Below are 15,791 nucleotides of genomic sequence, written 5' to 3'. Positions count from 1 at the left end.
CTACTGTGGTGCAGCTTCCTGGCAAACCCTACGGTGGTTGTGCCGCCCCGTGCCCATCATTTGGTGTAATGTTCATGTGTACACCAGGTGTGACAAAGCTGTCTGCAGCCCTGAGGGACAGCAATAATAGAGCTGGCTTGCAAGAGTTTCTCCTCCTGAGGCACAGTTACTCACTGTGTGCGTTGGGAGCTGAGCAAACTCTTTCTGTATGAAATGAATGAGAGGAGATGACATTGGTAGAGGTCCCACAAGGCTTCGAGGTCAGAGTTTCCTTAGGTCTGTGGGAAATGCCATGCATGAGGCTGTTGAAACCTGGTATCTCTGCATGACTTTAAAATGGAGGGGGAAGGGAAATTTTAATTGGGGGTGAAGTGTTGAGATGTGGCTTTTAGGACTCTAAAAAGGACTTTTAGGACTTTGTACTACTCTACACTCAGAGATGGACAGCAGGCACCTAACCAGGAGAGGGCAGGAACTGATGCAACGGTTCTCCCTCACCAACCGTCCTTACTCCTTCTCAGTCCATGCTGGAGAAGAAAGCTGCATCCAGCTCTCGCTGAGACTGTCTAGGGCTGGAAGGTTGGTGTCCAGCACTGCAGCCTGTCACCCTAGCGTGCTCATACATTTTTCCATAAGACCAGTCCTGGATTTCATCAAGCTCCTTAGCTCCCCCAGACCTTACCTACATTGTATTTCCTTTGAGTCACCCTTTCTTCTTCTCTCTCTCAAATTTTGCTGTGCAGATCCTGACGGGGGAAGACTGGAACGCAGTGATGTACCACGGGATAGAGTCTCAGGGTGGCGTCCACTCAGGAATGTTCTCCTCCATTTACTTCATTGTCCTGACGTTGTTTGGTAACTGTATCCTTACACATTGCCTGGTGTTGGTGGCACGGTATTCCATGCGCCCCTCCTGAGGTGCTAGGAATGTCTGGCTTTATTCTATCAGCCTCACTTATGCTTTTTAAAACCAATAATTGCTGTTTATTCTGGAGAAGAGAAAGCTGAGGGGAGACCTTATCACCTTCTACAGCTTCCTTAAAGGAGGTTGTGGTGAGATGGGTACTGGTCTCTTTGTTGAAAAGTAATAAACATAAGGATGAGAGGAAATGGCCTCAAGTTGTACCAAAGAAAGTTTAGATTGGATATTAGGAAAAATTCCTTCACTGTGGTGAAGCCCTGGGAGAGGCTGCCCAGGGCAGTGACGGAGTCTCCATCCCTGGAGGGGTTCAACAAATGTATAGATGTGGCAATTTGGGACATGGTTTAGCAGGCACGGTTGTATTGTGTTGGTGGTTGGACTGGGTGATCTTAGAGGTCTTTTCCAAACTTACTGATGCTATGATTCTATGATTGTATGACTTTGCTTCTTAGAGCACCCGAGGTAAGAGGCATAGGTAAGTTGTCCGTGTTGATGTCACTTTTCTGATGTCAACATAGACATGGTCTTCATTCATTTTAATTTTTATGTTTTACCTTAAGAATGTCCTGTTCGGAGTTAATTTATGTTCTGAGAAAAAATGACTGAAGTCAAGTGAAAGCAGGACCTCTGTGCCTTGGAATATTTTCATAGATAGTCAGGGAAGAAAGAGCTGAGATTGGTTTGGTGTGTGTAGATCAGGCTCTTGGTGCCTTTGTCTACATGACCATTCAACCAGCTGTGCTGTTCCAAAGGCTTGAAATCAGCTTGTCTCCATATAATGCTGAAAACTTAAGTCCAGAGCTTGAGTTTTGTACTCTGAGTGTGTTCAGTCATGTTACAAAACCTGGCACATGAAGTCTCTGAAGATGTCTTGTTCTGCTTTGTCATGAAAATCTCTTGAGCGCAGTAGGAAACTGGGAGTTTGTGTCCCCCCAAAATGTCCCGGGAGAGCCAGCAGCACTCTGACGCATTATATTGCCAGAGAGGTCTGAGGAGGCAAGAAGATGGTGGTCACACGGAGCTGGGATTTAGAAAGGGAGGCTGTATTTTATACAGAAACGAGCAAAGAGATTCTAACCTAATGGCTGGGTGTAATTAGGAGAGCCAGCAGAGCGTCGTTGAGGTGATGGCTCTGCCCCTCTTTTGTGATGGAGGCTGCTGATGGGCTGATGTCGTGTGGCTTTGCTCACATTAACTAGGGACAAAATTGTTGGTGCGGGATGTTGGCTGGCTGCGGTGACAAGCTGCGTGGTGTCAAACAGCGTCCTTAAAAATGGATACTTAAGAACTGATGTATATGTGAGGCAGCCTTGCTGCGTTTTTGTTTTTGTTCTGTAAAATAAGGATAAGAAGGCTGAGTATTACTGGTCTGCTTGAGAGCTCTCTGGAGGGTTTCCCAGCAGTGTGAACCTGCTTGATGCTTACAGTCCCAGCATTTGTCTTTTCCCAGGCGTTTTCCTGTTTAGGCCGGCAGCATTGCCCAGGTAGCTAGGACGTAGGGGAGGGTACCTGGGGGGCAATACTTGTGCTAGAGGTGTAGGACTCTTACAGACATAGACCCCTTCAGCTGAGGGTCGAGGTGATAAGAGACGGAACGTCACCACCTAAGGACCACACGGTGGGGTTCCATCTGTTTGCTTTGCCTGAAATCTCCCTGTTAGCACAAGGAACCGAGACAGGGAACAGTAGAGCAGGCAGCTTGCGAGCTGTGCTTGTCACACAAGCGTGTCTCTGCGGGATTTACCCCATTACCGTGCACTGTCAGAGCCAGAGCAGCCGTGATGCCTGGGCTGGCTCAGCAGCCGTGCTCAGACATCCGCCTCGTGGCAGGCAACATGCCCCCTTCCAGAAACACAAGGCTTTGGAAAACTGGGTCAATGGAGAGCTGGGAGGGAGATCTCTAAATCCTCAGGGCTTGGCATTTGAAAATGAGATTAAGCTATAATCAGGCTTGACAGCAGGGCTAAGAGAGAGACTTTTAACCTCAGAGCAGCTAAGATCCAGCATTTTTGAGGAACAGGATATAAATTCCCTTCTTGCAACTTCAATTCGAAGAGGGGGCTTCTCCTTTGTCCTTTTGTTTTCATTAAAATGAAAAGAGCAGTGGCTCTTCAAGAGGAGGGAACGAGGACCTGGTTTACCTATTGAATTCAATGCCATGAATTTGCTGTTTGTCTCTGCTTGCCTGGCAGAGTGGTGAATCAAAACCTTACCCCGGTTCTCCCCAAATATCACCTTGGCAGAGGTCAGCTGTGTTGCTTTCCCTTCTGTCCTGCTGCCGAGGCGAGTGGGGAGGTGGCTTTCCTGGCTGCTTCCCCAGGACTGTCTGCAGTGGCTGTCACATCCCTTGTGCCCGCAGTCACATGCTGGTGACACACCTTTAGTTCAGCCAGACTGCTCTTTGGGGCACAATTTAGCAGGGAGGATAAATCGGATGTGAATCTTTTATTCTTTATAAAAATGTGAGTTTCTGTGACCACAGAGAGAGTGAGGAGAGTTGGCTGACAAACTGAGAGAAACCCTTTTACAGTGTCACAGAAGACTTTTGTCACCACCTTCTAGTGATCAGAGTTCATAGAATCATAGAACAGTTTGGGTTGGAAGGGACCTTAAAGCCCACCCAGTTCCAACCTGCCTGCCCATGGGCAGGGACATATCCCACTGGATCCGGTTGCTCCAAGCCCCATCCAACCTGGCCTTGAACACCTCCAGGGATGGGGCAGCCACCACTGCTCTGGGCACCCTGGGCCAGGGCCTCCCCACCCTCACAGCAAAACATTTCTTCCTAAGATCTCATTTCCATCTCCCCTCTTTCATGTTTCAAAAACATTCCTTCTCATCCTCTCCCTGCATTCCCTGATCAAGAGCCCCTCTCCAGCTTTTCTGGAGCCCCTTTCAGTACTGGAAGCTGCTCTCAGGTCTCCCCTGAATCAAATCTATTAATTTCTATGGAGATTTATATACCTGTTCCAGATCATCTCTTTAGAAACATAGTCTGAGAGCATCAGCTGCTTTCACGGGACACTTGTAAAGAGCCCTTCTGCATTGCACATGGACCTGTTTGCCTTTTAAGCACCAGGGGTGGGATGGGAGAACAGAGGCTGGAGTGTGTGGTGGAAGTTGAGGGGTTAAATCTCTCCCTTGTCTGTTTATTATACCATGGGAATTGCAGCAGTGAGCCCACTAATGCTTGAGTTGATATTTCAAACAGTATTTCAGTAAGGTCAGAGCTACCCCTGCTTTTAACCAGCTAAGGTTTGATGCTAAGAGCAAGCAGCAGGCAGTCACTTTTCTCTGGGGGAAGTCTGAAATGCGTGACTTACCAAGGGCTTAAGTTATCATTAACTGTCAAAACATAACCAGGAATGTCTGAAAATAAAAGTTTAGTTCGACAGAAAAGAACAGTCCTACTTTTTTCTGGAAGGAAAATAGTCATTAACATCAATGATTCTGCAGTGCCCCGGTGATTTAAAGGATGGTGAGGGTACAGGGTGAGGTATGTGACTGAGCCGCGGGTTCACCTTCCCAAGCAGAGCTCTACAGCCCCACAAACACCAAGAGGACACCCTATAGAGAGCACTCCAAATTGTTGATTAGCTTAATTATAGATTAGATTAACGTGAGCTATCTTTTCTGCTCTAACTTGGGACTTCACAAAGATCTCCCCTTTCTGCCTTACGGAGCTTCCTCCAAAAAGCTTTAAAGATGTGCTTTTTTTAAGCAATGGATTTCTTGTCAGGTGTGGATTTGTCACCAGCCCTACCGACCCAGATATTCACTGTGGCTGAGTTTCTTAAGTGGGACTTTCTGGTCTTAATTTCTTATATCACTATTGTTGAAATCGTTCTGAGCCCCTTTGGGATGCGGATCAGCAAAAAGCATTTCAGTTCCGCTGCTGAGAAGGGGTTTATTTTGAACATTGAGATTTGGTGAGTCCATTTTTAAGAGTTTAGACAGACTGGATCAACTCTTGTTAGAGAATTGGCATTGGCGATTTTGGGTCAGCTTGCAAAACCTGTTCTTTTTAAACATGAGGGACTCCATTCTTCTTGTGATTGTTCTTTCTCATGAAGAAGAAAGGTGAGTGGGTGCTGGCTTCCTCTGCTTCTTTCTGCAGCTCGGTTGTTTCTTCAAATCCATTTCTGTTTTCAAGGCACTATTGCAAGGAAAATATGTAGAAACTTTATTTTTTGTAGGTTGGAATTCTTTTATGTTATGTTCCCAGCTCCAGAGGGTCAGTGTCGAGCCAGAACTCTGTGTCTGAAATGGTTTAACGAAGGTAGTGTGATGAGGGTAACAGCAGGAGTTGGCCCATTTTGTAGGAAATTGCACTGTGCCTGTATTCAATATTGTCCAATTAATTGATAAATTGGTGTATCTGTTGAGGGGGGAAAAAAATACCCTGAAAAAAAATGGAGAGGAGCTTGAAATGAAAAGCAGTGAATGCTTGGAGTGTGCTGCCCTTCCTCATGTCCTTAACCACTGTGCAGCGAGGTCCGTGCATGTATGCAGCCTGGACCAGAATCCAGAGTTTGGGTGGTGTTTAGGGCCCAAGGGAATGGCAGGAAGATGCACCAGGAGTGGGTTAGGTTGGACATTAGGAGCAGGTTCTTCACCCAGAGGGTGGTGGAGTGCTGGAACAGCTCTCCAGGGAAGCAGTCACAGCCTGACAATGTTCCAGAAGCATTTGGCTAACGCCCTCAGACCCACAGTGTGAATGTTGGGGTTGTCCTGTGCAGGGACAGGAGCTGGAGTCAATGATCCTTGTGGGTCCCTTCCAACTCAGGGCATTCTATGATTCTATGAAACCCTCGAGTTCTGCAAGAAGGGCTGAGAGACATTTTTGGGGTGCAGAAAAACTCAAGTCTGCCAGACTATGCCTGCTTAGAAATGACTAAAAACAACCTCATCTGTTAAAAAAAAAAAAAAAAAAATTATATTTCCAGGGGTTGATTATGTTACAAGAGACATTTTCAGTGTGTGTGGGTAGGAGGCAAGGGTAGGAAGATGGTTTTATTACTGAGACATTTATTCCCAAAGCAGGAGGCTTGGAAGCATTTCCAGTGTGTTGGAATAACCCCAGAGGAAGAAACCCAAACAGCCGGCAGCGGTGCCGTGGGCAGCAGTGCTCCCACCTGCAGCCTCAGCCCATAAGTGACCGCTGCCTCTCACCAACCTTTGGTTAAAAGGAAATGGGGAAATCGGTATCTTTGCAAATGAAAGTTGATTGAGCTCTGATTCCAGCTTGGGACGGAGGTGATCATTTCAGCACCACCTTTCACTTTTTCTTATTCTTTATCTACTGGGCGCACTGGGATTGAGGTGCTCCCACACGATGCTCCTTGTTGTGGAGCTTGAACAGAGGAAAGAGCAATTGATGGGCATCACATTTCAAACCCAGAGGAATCATCTTCACACGATAAAAACCTCCATCTCGTGTTAAATGACACAGAGAAAACCTGGCCTTTGCCTGAACAAGCCCCAGTCCTTTCTGGCATTCGTGATGCCAATGCATCCCTAGAGTTTAATACAAGTCCTGCTTTCCACTTTCACAAGCAGTGGCTCCAGTTCTGATAGATATCAAGGCTCTGGAGGCACTCATCTCAATGGGAATTAGAGATGTGAGTGCCTGTTTCTGAAGTCTTGTCTGGGTTACGATTGGTAAAAGCTCTTGAGAGGGAAAGCAGAGAGGCTTTGAGCTGGTTGTTTGGCCCAGCTTTGGTCCCTGGCTGCCTTGGGAAGTCTCCTGATGCCATGCCAACATGGGGAGATGACTCCACAGCCAGTGTGCTGCCCTGAGGCTGCTGGAGCATGAGGATTTCTGGGCAGGCTCCTGTGCGGCAGAGACAACTGCAGCAGATGAATCAGCCTTGCACTGCTCCTGGCTCCTCTGTTTATAGAGAAACCTCAGATGCCTCCTCCAGGCATCCTTCTTAGGAGTGGAAAGCAATCAGAGGACCGCCAAGGTGAAGGTTTCCCAAAAATCCCATTGCAGGTTTGCCAGCACCCTGGGAGCTCACACCTTGTCTCTCCTCCCCTCACAAGAGCGATTGCTTCCAGCACACCGCCCTCGACCCACAGTCCTGCTTTCGCTGCAGTGTTGCCTTGGGCATTGTTTCCACCAAGCAGACCAAAACAAGGGACACGTCTAGTTATTTTCTGTTAGCTGCCTAAAACTCCTGTGACCATTTCACTCAACTTATGGGGATCTCTGTCAGGTCCCAGACTCCTGTTTGGCTCTGGTGAGGACAGGACACAGCAGCAGGACTTGGATGTTAAAGCCTTTGTGTATCCTCAGAGGGTAAATCTTCATGAGATCAACTTTATTCTCATGAATATTAATTTTTAGAGGAGAAATCATAGCTTTACAGAACTATGGAGTGAGTGACCCTTCTGTCATAGAATCATAGAACAGTTTGGGTTGGAAGGGACCTCAAAGCCTACCCAGTTCCACCCCCTGACTTAGGCAGGGACACCTCCCACTGGATCATGTTTCTCAAAGCCCCATCCAACATGGCCTTGAACATCTTCAGGGATGGGGCAGCCACGACTTTGCTGGGCAACCTGGGCCAGGGCTTCTCCACCCTCAAAGGAAAACATTTCTTCCTAATATCTCATCTCAATCTCCTCTCTTTCACCTTAAACCCATTCCCCCTCCTCCCATCCCTGCACTCCCTGATCCAGAGCCCCTCCCCAGCTTTCCTGGAGCCCCTTTCAGTACTGGAAGATGCTCTAAGGTCTCCCTGGAACCTTCTCTTCTCCAGGCTGAACAAGCCCAATTCTCTTAGGCCGTCACCAGGTAACGTGCAAAACAAAATGTATTTTCTTCTTGAAGAGTAGTTTAAACTTGGCTCTCCTTTCGTATGCAAAGGTATCTGATTTACACTTGTTTTGGGGCTCTTTTGCAGTCGCAGAACTGGAATAACAACAATGAAATATAAGAAGGGACAGGTAATAGCTGGAATCATTAAGTGGAAAAATTAAAATAAAACATGAATAAATAATTACAGGGAAACGTTCTGTCTTGGTGATATAATGCAGTGCTCTGCAGAGAGACCCAGCCTAGCATGAGCACTGGCTGTTGTTTAGCTGGGATATGTGTAATTTGGCCTGGACTAACGGCCCGTTTCCCGGCAGACCTTATTAGCTCAGGCTCCTCTGTAGCTGTGCTCTGTGTGGTGCTGCAGTGTTCAAAATAGAGAAAGTTTGTGGTGGTCTAATTGTCATATGGACTTTGGTTAGATAAGTCATGATAGTTTCCTCCCACCAGTACATAATGCAGCAGTAACTTTCGTGTAACTTTTATGATACCTACTGCCTTTATGTAGCTATATATTTGTATTATGCAAATGTTGGCTTTAAAATGACTGATTTCCTGGAACTCTACTCAATTTCCTTTTAAACATGAGAAAAAATGAAGGTGAAATCCTCTGTGTGTCTATGTATGGACAGGAGTGTAGGCGTACGAAAATAGGGCTGTTTCATCTCTAGAACCTCCACCTGGTCCTGTACCAGTTGCACCTATAGAATCGTAGAATAGTTTGGGTTGGAAGGGACCTTAAAGATCATCCAGTTCCAACCCCCTGCCATGGGCAGGGACACCTCCCACTGGATCAGGCTGCCCAAGGCCCATCCAACCTGGCCTTGAACACCTCCAGGGATGGGGCAGCCACAGCTTCCCTGGGCAACCCATTCCAGTGCCTCACCACTCCCATCGTGAAGAAATTCTTCCTGATGTCCAGTATAAATCTGCCTCTCTCCAGTTTATACCCATTCCGCCTCGTCCTATCACCACAAGCCTTTATGAACAGCCCCTCCCCAGCTTTTTTGTACCCCCTCCAGGTACTGGAAGGTCACTATAAGGTCTCCTGGGAGCCGTCTCTTCTCCAGACTGAACAATCCCAACTCTCTCAGCCTGTCCTCAGATGGGAGATGCTCCAGCCTGTAAAGCCCATCTGCTCAGCATGTGTGTGTGTGCTCCCACCAGAGATGTGTGCTGGGGAAGAGGCAAAAGGGTGCCCAGCACCCACAGAGCTGTCTCCCAGCGGATGACAAAGCAGTGGTGCAGGTGGTCAATCCATAATATACCAATGACTGTAAGTGGGGAAAGGAAGGTGGCAGCTGCAGAAGGGGAATATTTTATAGTGCCGGTTGTTGTGATGATTTTTTCCTTAGCTGCTCCCCAAAAGATACGCTCCTGAATGTCTTCTTGGCTATCGCTGTTGACAATCTGGCAAATGCCCAAGAGCTGACCAAGGTATGTATCACATTCCTGTTGCTTTCAACTGTCCACAGCTACTGGGTGTAAGTCGTATTTTACCAACCCTTCCAGACACCCTGAGATTTCCTCTCGAGCCAGTTTATATCTCTGTTTACCAGTTTACTTTGCAGAGAGGGACTGGAGGTTTATTCTTGTTTGGGTTTGTTTAATTTCAGGCTTAAGTCAACTATTTCGTGTTTCTTGTTCTATTTTATCACAGAGTGGGTGGTGGGTGTTGCTCATCTCGCTTCTGCATCGAGGGGCACAGGCTTGTGTAGCATTTGCTGTTTCCAAGAGCAGAGGTGAAACAATTACCAGGTTTTGGTTGACTTGAAGCTTAGGCATGGGGGAGCGCAGGTGGTGGATTGCTGCTTTTGCTGTCTCATAATAATGTTTCATACCTTGCTGAGTTTCGGGATGAATCAAAGGATTAACATTCTCCAATCAGCTCCCTGGGAAACAACTTGCTATTGTGAATCCTCAGTGAAGATGTTATGATCTTCCTGCCTCTCGCCAGGTGCAAGAGAAAGCTGAGGCACCAGCCCAAGTGCCAAGTCCTGGCAAGGGATGGAAATGACACCAGTGTAACTGGTGCGGTTTGGTATTGGAGCATTCCCTATGGAGAAAAACTTATAGTCTCAGTATTGCGCAGGAAGGATCCCAGGTGCTGCAGTTTGTATTCATATTATTACATTTGATTTCTCATTGTTGTATTGACGAGGCAGCATTAGATTTTGGTTGCACGTTTCTAGCAGGAGATGCGCAGTGTCCACCTTAGCAGGAAGATTTTACAAGCTTTAGCTTATATACTCCTTATGGAGTAAAAGGATTGCTAACCTTGCACTTTTGCAGCAGCTGGCAAGGATGCTTTCTCTTTCAGAGTTCTAGAAAAGTGAGTACAGGGTATGTAAAAGCTCATGGATGTGCAATGCAACTCCACAGTTCAGGGACACAGAGGTTTCTAGGAGTTTGCTATCCCATTCCAGCTGCTGAAGACCAAAGCAGCCAACTATTCCTGGTTAAAACTCATTTCTGTCTTGCAGCTGAGCTTGTCTTTACCAGCTCTCCTTTTCCACTATAGAGCTGCGTGACTGCCTTCAGCTTCCAGCTTTGCCTGGAGCCTTGTTTCCCGACAGCCGCTATCCAGGCACAGACCAGACAAGACGGCTGGTGGCTCTCAGGTGTATAGTAAATGTTCTTCTGTCTCTTGAGACCATGTTCTGCAACCCTCCTCTCTTATAATGCAGCTTTGTTTAATGGCTCTGAGTGCTTTAATTTTCTGGGAAGTTTTTCCCTCTCAGCAAATCGGCTGTTTCTGTTCTTTCTAAAACCTGCAGAAGTCCCCAGCCCGAAGGCGTGCATCCTCCCAGCCTGTTCGGGAGATTTATGGGCATCCCTTGCATGTGCAAAGAAAGAGGATCAGGCCCAGCACAATTCTTGGATAATGAAGCTCACCCTCCTTCTTTCTTAATCCTTTTAGCACTTTCTTTTGAATATTTCAGCAGCTGACTGGGACAGTTAGAACCCTGGCTTTACTGCTGTTTATAAAGTATAATTAAATATTGATGGATTCAGCAGCATTGCCAAATCATAAAGCTTCTTGAGAAACTCTTTTTTTCTTGCTTTAATTTTATTTATGATCCCCAAAAATTGGTAGGGCTTTTGAAAAAAAGGAGAGAAAATATAGAAGTAATTAAATTATATAGCATACCTGGAGAATGGGGGATTTATTGCTAAGTAAATATGATCATGCAACCCCCAAAATGGCCTGGAGATATAATTAAGTTACTCAGGAGTCAGTTGATCTCGGGAGACTTCCTTGACATTTACGCTGTAAAACTTATTGAGATCAGTCCTGCTTATAACGTGGGAAAACCATAAGCAGTTTGCAACCTCCTCGCTTTTGGAAATACAGAAAGCTTTCCAGCTGATCTCCAGGAAAAAAACATTTCAGCCAACGTTTCCTCTTCTGGATGGTGATTTGGACTCCTTTTGTTGTGGCATTTGAACGTTTCTCGACAGACTTAGCTGAGTCTTGTGACCTCTAATAGAACTTATCAGAACTCTCTTTAACTTAAGCTTCATCATCCAATGGCAGTTACAAAACTCACCAGTGCTTTGGAATGACTCATTTGGAGAGGGGAAAATAGAATCACCTTTTTTGCTTTTAATATATAACAAGTCTGTTCTCCAGCCTCCGCCTCTCCCTCCCCAGGTCTCTCTTCACCTTTCCCTGTGCTGTCTCTTTACCACTGACTTAAACTCCTCCAACTCAATTTCTAGTGATTTCTCAAACCTGAATGTCTTTGGTTGCCTTTCTTCTTCTTCTTTTTTTTTCATATATTGGCAGCTTTTTCTTCCTGTTCCCTTATTCAGAGTGGAATCTAAAATTGCCCCCCAAATTTACTTTTAAAATCTTCTCTCCGTTGATGATCCTACAATGTTTCTGGTGACACACAGCATCCTCTTCTTCATCCTCCTTAAACTGGCATGTAAAGTCATCACAAGTAACCCTATATTTTCCTAAATACCCTAAAGCACGGAGTGTGTTCTCTGATTTCTCAGCAATCCCTGAGAAAGCAGCATAAAAACATGCAAAGTAGTATATGAATTTCATATAAAACTATTAAAAAGTTGAGAAGCTCCTGGAAATAATGGATTGAAGTGAGCAGCAAAACCAAGAGTCTAAAAGCCATCAACACCCATCCTCCTCCTTCCCAATGGAGAGAGCTTTAAATGGGAACTTAATAACAAATGTTAACAACGCCCATCTTTATCGGTAGCACTGAAGATGAGTTTGACCGTGAGATAAACTATGTGGTTTAAGTGAACATTTAGAGCCCTGGAAAACAGAAAGGAAACATCAAAGAGATGTTCTTGTAGGCAGAGTCTTTATCTTTGCTTGTTGCTACACAACGGTGGTGACAGTTGAGCTGCTGGAGCTGGATGGATGGATGGATGGATGGATGGATGGACGGACGGACTAGCGAGGCTCTGCAGTACCAGGCAGAAAAATAGCTAATTTCTGTAATAAGCTGCACTTTCTGAGTGGAAGGAGCTACAGAAATATTATTAAGCAGTCAGCTGCTAAAGAGTTTGCTTGTTCTGAGTTAGGGACGGATGCATTTATAATGACAATGGATATGTTCTGCTTTTTCTTTGGGATATTGAATCCAGCAGAATTGCGGCTGCACTGGGGTGAATGGAGTTGAAGCTACAAACTTCTAAAGAGATGGTAAAAGCTGCACCTGCTGCTTTAGGTGCACAGAAAGCAAAATCAAGAGCCTTTGAATGTGCGTGATTTTAACACTGCTAGAGAGTCCTTGAGATGGAACAACTTAAAGATACCTGCAGAACGGAAGTAAACCTTAGAAGTGTTCTTACTGGGGATCTCATTCCTCAAAAGATTCATAGTCTGCAGATACCCTTGATTTACAATAAGCTATTAACAAAATGTACTGGAAATTGGTAGTTGAGAAATATTGACCTTGTGTAATTGTTCAGCAGGGCTTTTTTTCATGGCCTGTCTCCAGGTCTTCATTCACTACAGTAGGAATTTACCTGTTACAGATTTGCTAATATTTGGAAAGGGGGGGAAAAAAGAAAAAGCCTTATTGGCAGCAGATCTTTTTGATTAATTTCCTATCCTTTCTTTTTTCTTCAAAAGAAGGAAAGGAAGACAGTTTCAAAATGAGTTCCGTTTAAGTAAATAACACCGTAGCCAGGGCAGGGAATTATTTATGCATATGGTAGTCAGGATGGATAAATCTATATGGCTTCCTATCTCAAAGCTGGATGTCTTACTGTCTGCTTTCATTATTTGAAGCATAACTCTCTCACAGCGTTACCTCTGAAGAGCAGAGTTAGACCCATGGCATCTCATAGAGTTTGACAGAAGAGTCTGTGACTGCTCTTATCTTGACGCATGGTTATTTCTTGAATATGCATGATGCTGACAGTGCCATCAGGGGGGCTGTGCTTATTCTGCCAGGATTTTATGATCTAATTTGACTGTAGACAGTTCAAAGGAAGTTTAACCTGGGTGACCGTTTATGATGAACTGTGTTATTTCTTTGCCTTTTGCTCTCATCTCATTAAGTTCTTGTATTTGAATTTGAGCTGTGTTTCTTTTGTCACTACACCAGGTAGGAGGAAATAAATCACAATTATCACTTTGGGAACTTGTAGTGTCAGTAGATGTTGAAATTCCAGACAATGTGGAGGTATACAGCAAGGGTGAACATAACCATTTTTCCAATCTATACTTGAGTCTACATTCTATGCTTTGGTATCGCTCCTCCTTTCTGTTTTCACCCTGTGACTCAACTGAAATAAGTGGCAATATCTGGGGTAAAACTGGCCGGTCAAATCCCAAAACTTGTTGTTTCAGAAAAGTCACGATGGCCCGGAGTCATGAAGGATTTAGGAGACTGTCGTATGCATTTCAGTAGGACTATAGGATTTAGAGTATTTTCACATACGTGAGACCGAGATAAATGGACTGGGATAAATTTATTCCCTGGGAAGTCACACTTGGGATCAACTCTGACCCTGCTCTGCCATGGTCTCCCACCCAAATGCTAAGAGGTGACCTGGGAGAGATAAGAAAGCTTTGTGGAGGAGATGTGTTCTTTGTAAAAATGCACCGAGCACTTGACCAAACCTCACATTTCTCATCTCAGCCAGCCGTTGTTGGCGCCAAGGCCCTACTCAAGGGTCCTTGCAAGAAGTTATGCAGTCTGCCTTATTTTAACGAGTTTCTACTGTTCTCACAGAGCAGCGGTGACAGTCACATATGTCTCATGCCTTAGGGAACTCTGGTGGTTGTTGCTTTTACATAATGCATGCTCTGATTTCTCTTGATCTTCTGCACCAGGATGAGGAGGAGATGGAGGAAGCCACCAATCAAAAGCTGGCCCTGCAAAAGGCCAAGGAAGTGGCTGAAGTCAGTCCTATGTCTGCAGCCAATATTTCCATAGCCGCGTAAGCATCATTTTATTCTTGGAGAACTTTATCCTTTCGTTTCTGTTTTTCAGTGTTGATTTATGTCTGTTCAGGTGGAGCATCCCATAGTACTCCGTGAGCCCATCTCTGTTATGGACAGGGCTCTAGGTTGACTGATGCAGTGCTGATTGCTTAACCATTAATTTAATTAGGTCTTTCTTTTAGTTTTTTTTTCTTCTGTAATGCCTCATCTTTTGCCTTGCTATAAATAACTGTATTTTAGAAGGACTTCTTTTAAGCTGTCCCAGGATAGATTTCACCAGGTGAAGTGTTACCATTTCACTTTGGATTTTTAATGACAAGAGGTATGTGAGCGCTTAATGTGTTAACTCTTCTTGAATGATTTCTGGATCCAGAATTTAAGTCTGAAGGTACCTTGCTAAATATCAGGCTGAAAAATGTGCTTGCGTGTTCTTTGTTTGTTGTTTGAAAGGAAGCTGGGTTGAATAAAATCCTGTATGTGGACAAGCAGTGGTTAGAAATGTAAATTTGCATTTTGAGATGCAGGTTTTCTCCCTGGGTGTGGACGTATGCACAGATTCTGTAATACCAGAATCCTTAGAAAACGTTGCTTTACGGCTCACCTTTTCATGTAGAGTGATCTAAACTGAAATGAAAAATTAGATGTAGGTGGAAATCCTTGTCCAGATGTTGCTGAGGTCAGTGCAGGGTTCTGCCTGCGTGGGATTATAGCCCTGTGTTTGAGACGATCCTGCCTTGCATGAATTTACTGAAAAGTATGTTCTTCTTAAAGGTTCATTTTCCTCTTCTGGAATTTTAGCAGCAGGACTTCCAGCATCAAAATATTTGGTAGTGCATTTTACCAAGAGCTTCTTGGTTTTGCAGAGGAGACCTCCAAAGGCTGGAGAAGCTCAAGCATAGGAAATTTCCCATTCAAGTTTATTCCAAAGTATCTGAAATAAAGTAAGATCCCTGTTCGTTCTTTCAATGTCAATCCCTTGAGACCCTTGTTAGTGGGATTCAAACCCACTACATCAAAGACAATAGGCCAAATAGAGCCTCTTCATTATATGTGAAGGAAAAGAATATTATTTATTTGACTATTTGATTATTCTTACCATTTTATTTTGCAATTACTGCTTTAATCAGCTCCTATTTATGCCTTGTCTGCTGGTTTTAATAAAATCCTTTTCTTGCAATAATTTCCTGTCCTGTCTCAAAAAGAAGTCAAATGAGGATATTTGCTCTTGTTCTTTGATGGATTTCCTGGTACTGTTACCTTGACACGCAAGATAATGATGCTTACTTTCTTCTTTTTTAATTGAAGGCATAGTGCATGTGATGATTTCCTAGAAATTAGGAGAAAAAAACACTTTAATGAAGCTAAGATTTCACACCACATTGTTAGTTGCTCAAAATAACCTTATTCCATGGTTTCTCACCAGGCTTTCACCTAGTTTTTCGATATCACAGGGCCAGTTTTGTGACCGCAATTGAAAGTGAGTAAAAAATAGCGGATTTCTGCTTATTTTGCTTCAAATTATATCTGCCCAGATCCCTACCTGCCATATTAGTACAGGCAGGTAATAGGGCTTAAAAATGAGCACATTTGAAAGTGCGGTCGATCGCTTCACATCTATTAAC

The 15,791-nt window shown here is 44.6% G+C and overlaps 1 protein-coding gene across 19 annotated transcripts in view; it reads left to right on the top strand.

The window, feature by feature from the left end:
* The window catches only part of CACNA1B (calcium voltage-gated channel subunit alpha1 B), a 309,668-nt gene that overhangs the window by 193,815 nt on the left and 100,062 nt on the right, over positions 1–15,791 (top strand). For all 19 annotated transcript variants that reach the window (XM_054083988.1, XM_054083991.1, XM_054083987.1 and 16 more), the window contains 3 exons: positions 744–861; positions 9,112–9,179; positions 14,059–14,165. In XM_054083988.1, coding sequence (XP_053939963.1) covers positions 744–861; positions 9,112–9,179; positions 14,059–14,165 — 293 coding nt within the window. The remainder of the gene's footprint in view (positions 1–743; positions 862–9,111; positions 9,180–14,058; positions 14,166–15,791) is intronic.

The sequence above is a fragment of the Cuculus canorus genome, chromosome 19 (genome assembly GCF_017976375.1).
Source record: "Cuculus canorus isolate bCucCan1 chromosome 19, bCucCan1.pri, whole genome shotgun sequence".
Lineage (NCBI taxonomy): Eukaryota > Metazoa > Chordata > Aves > Cuculiformes > Cuculidae > Cuculus > Cuculus canorus.
The sequence above is the reverse complement of the archived record's forward strand: the minus strand, read 5'-3'. Positions and strand labels throughout refer to the sequence as shown.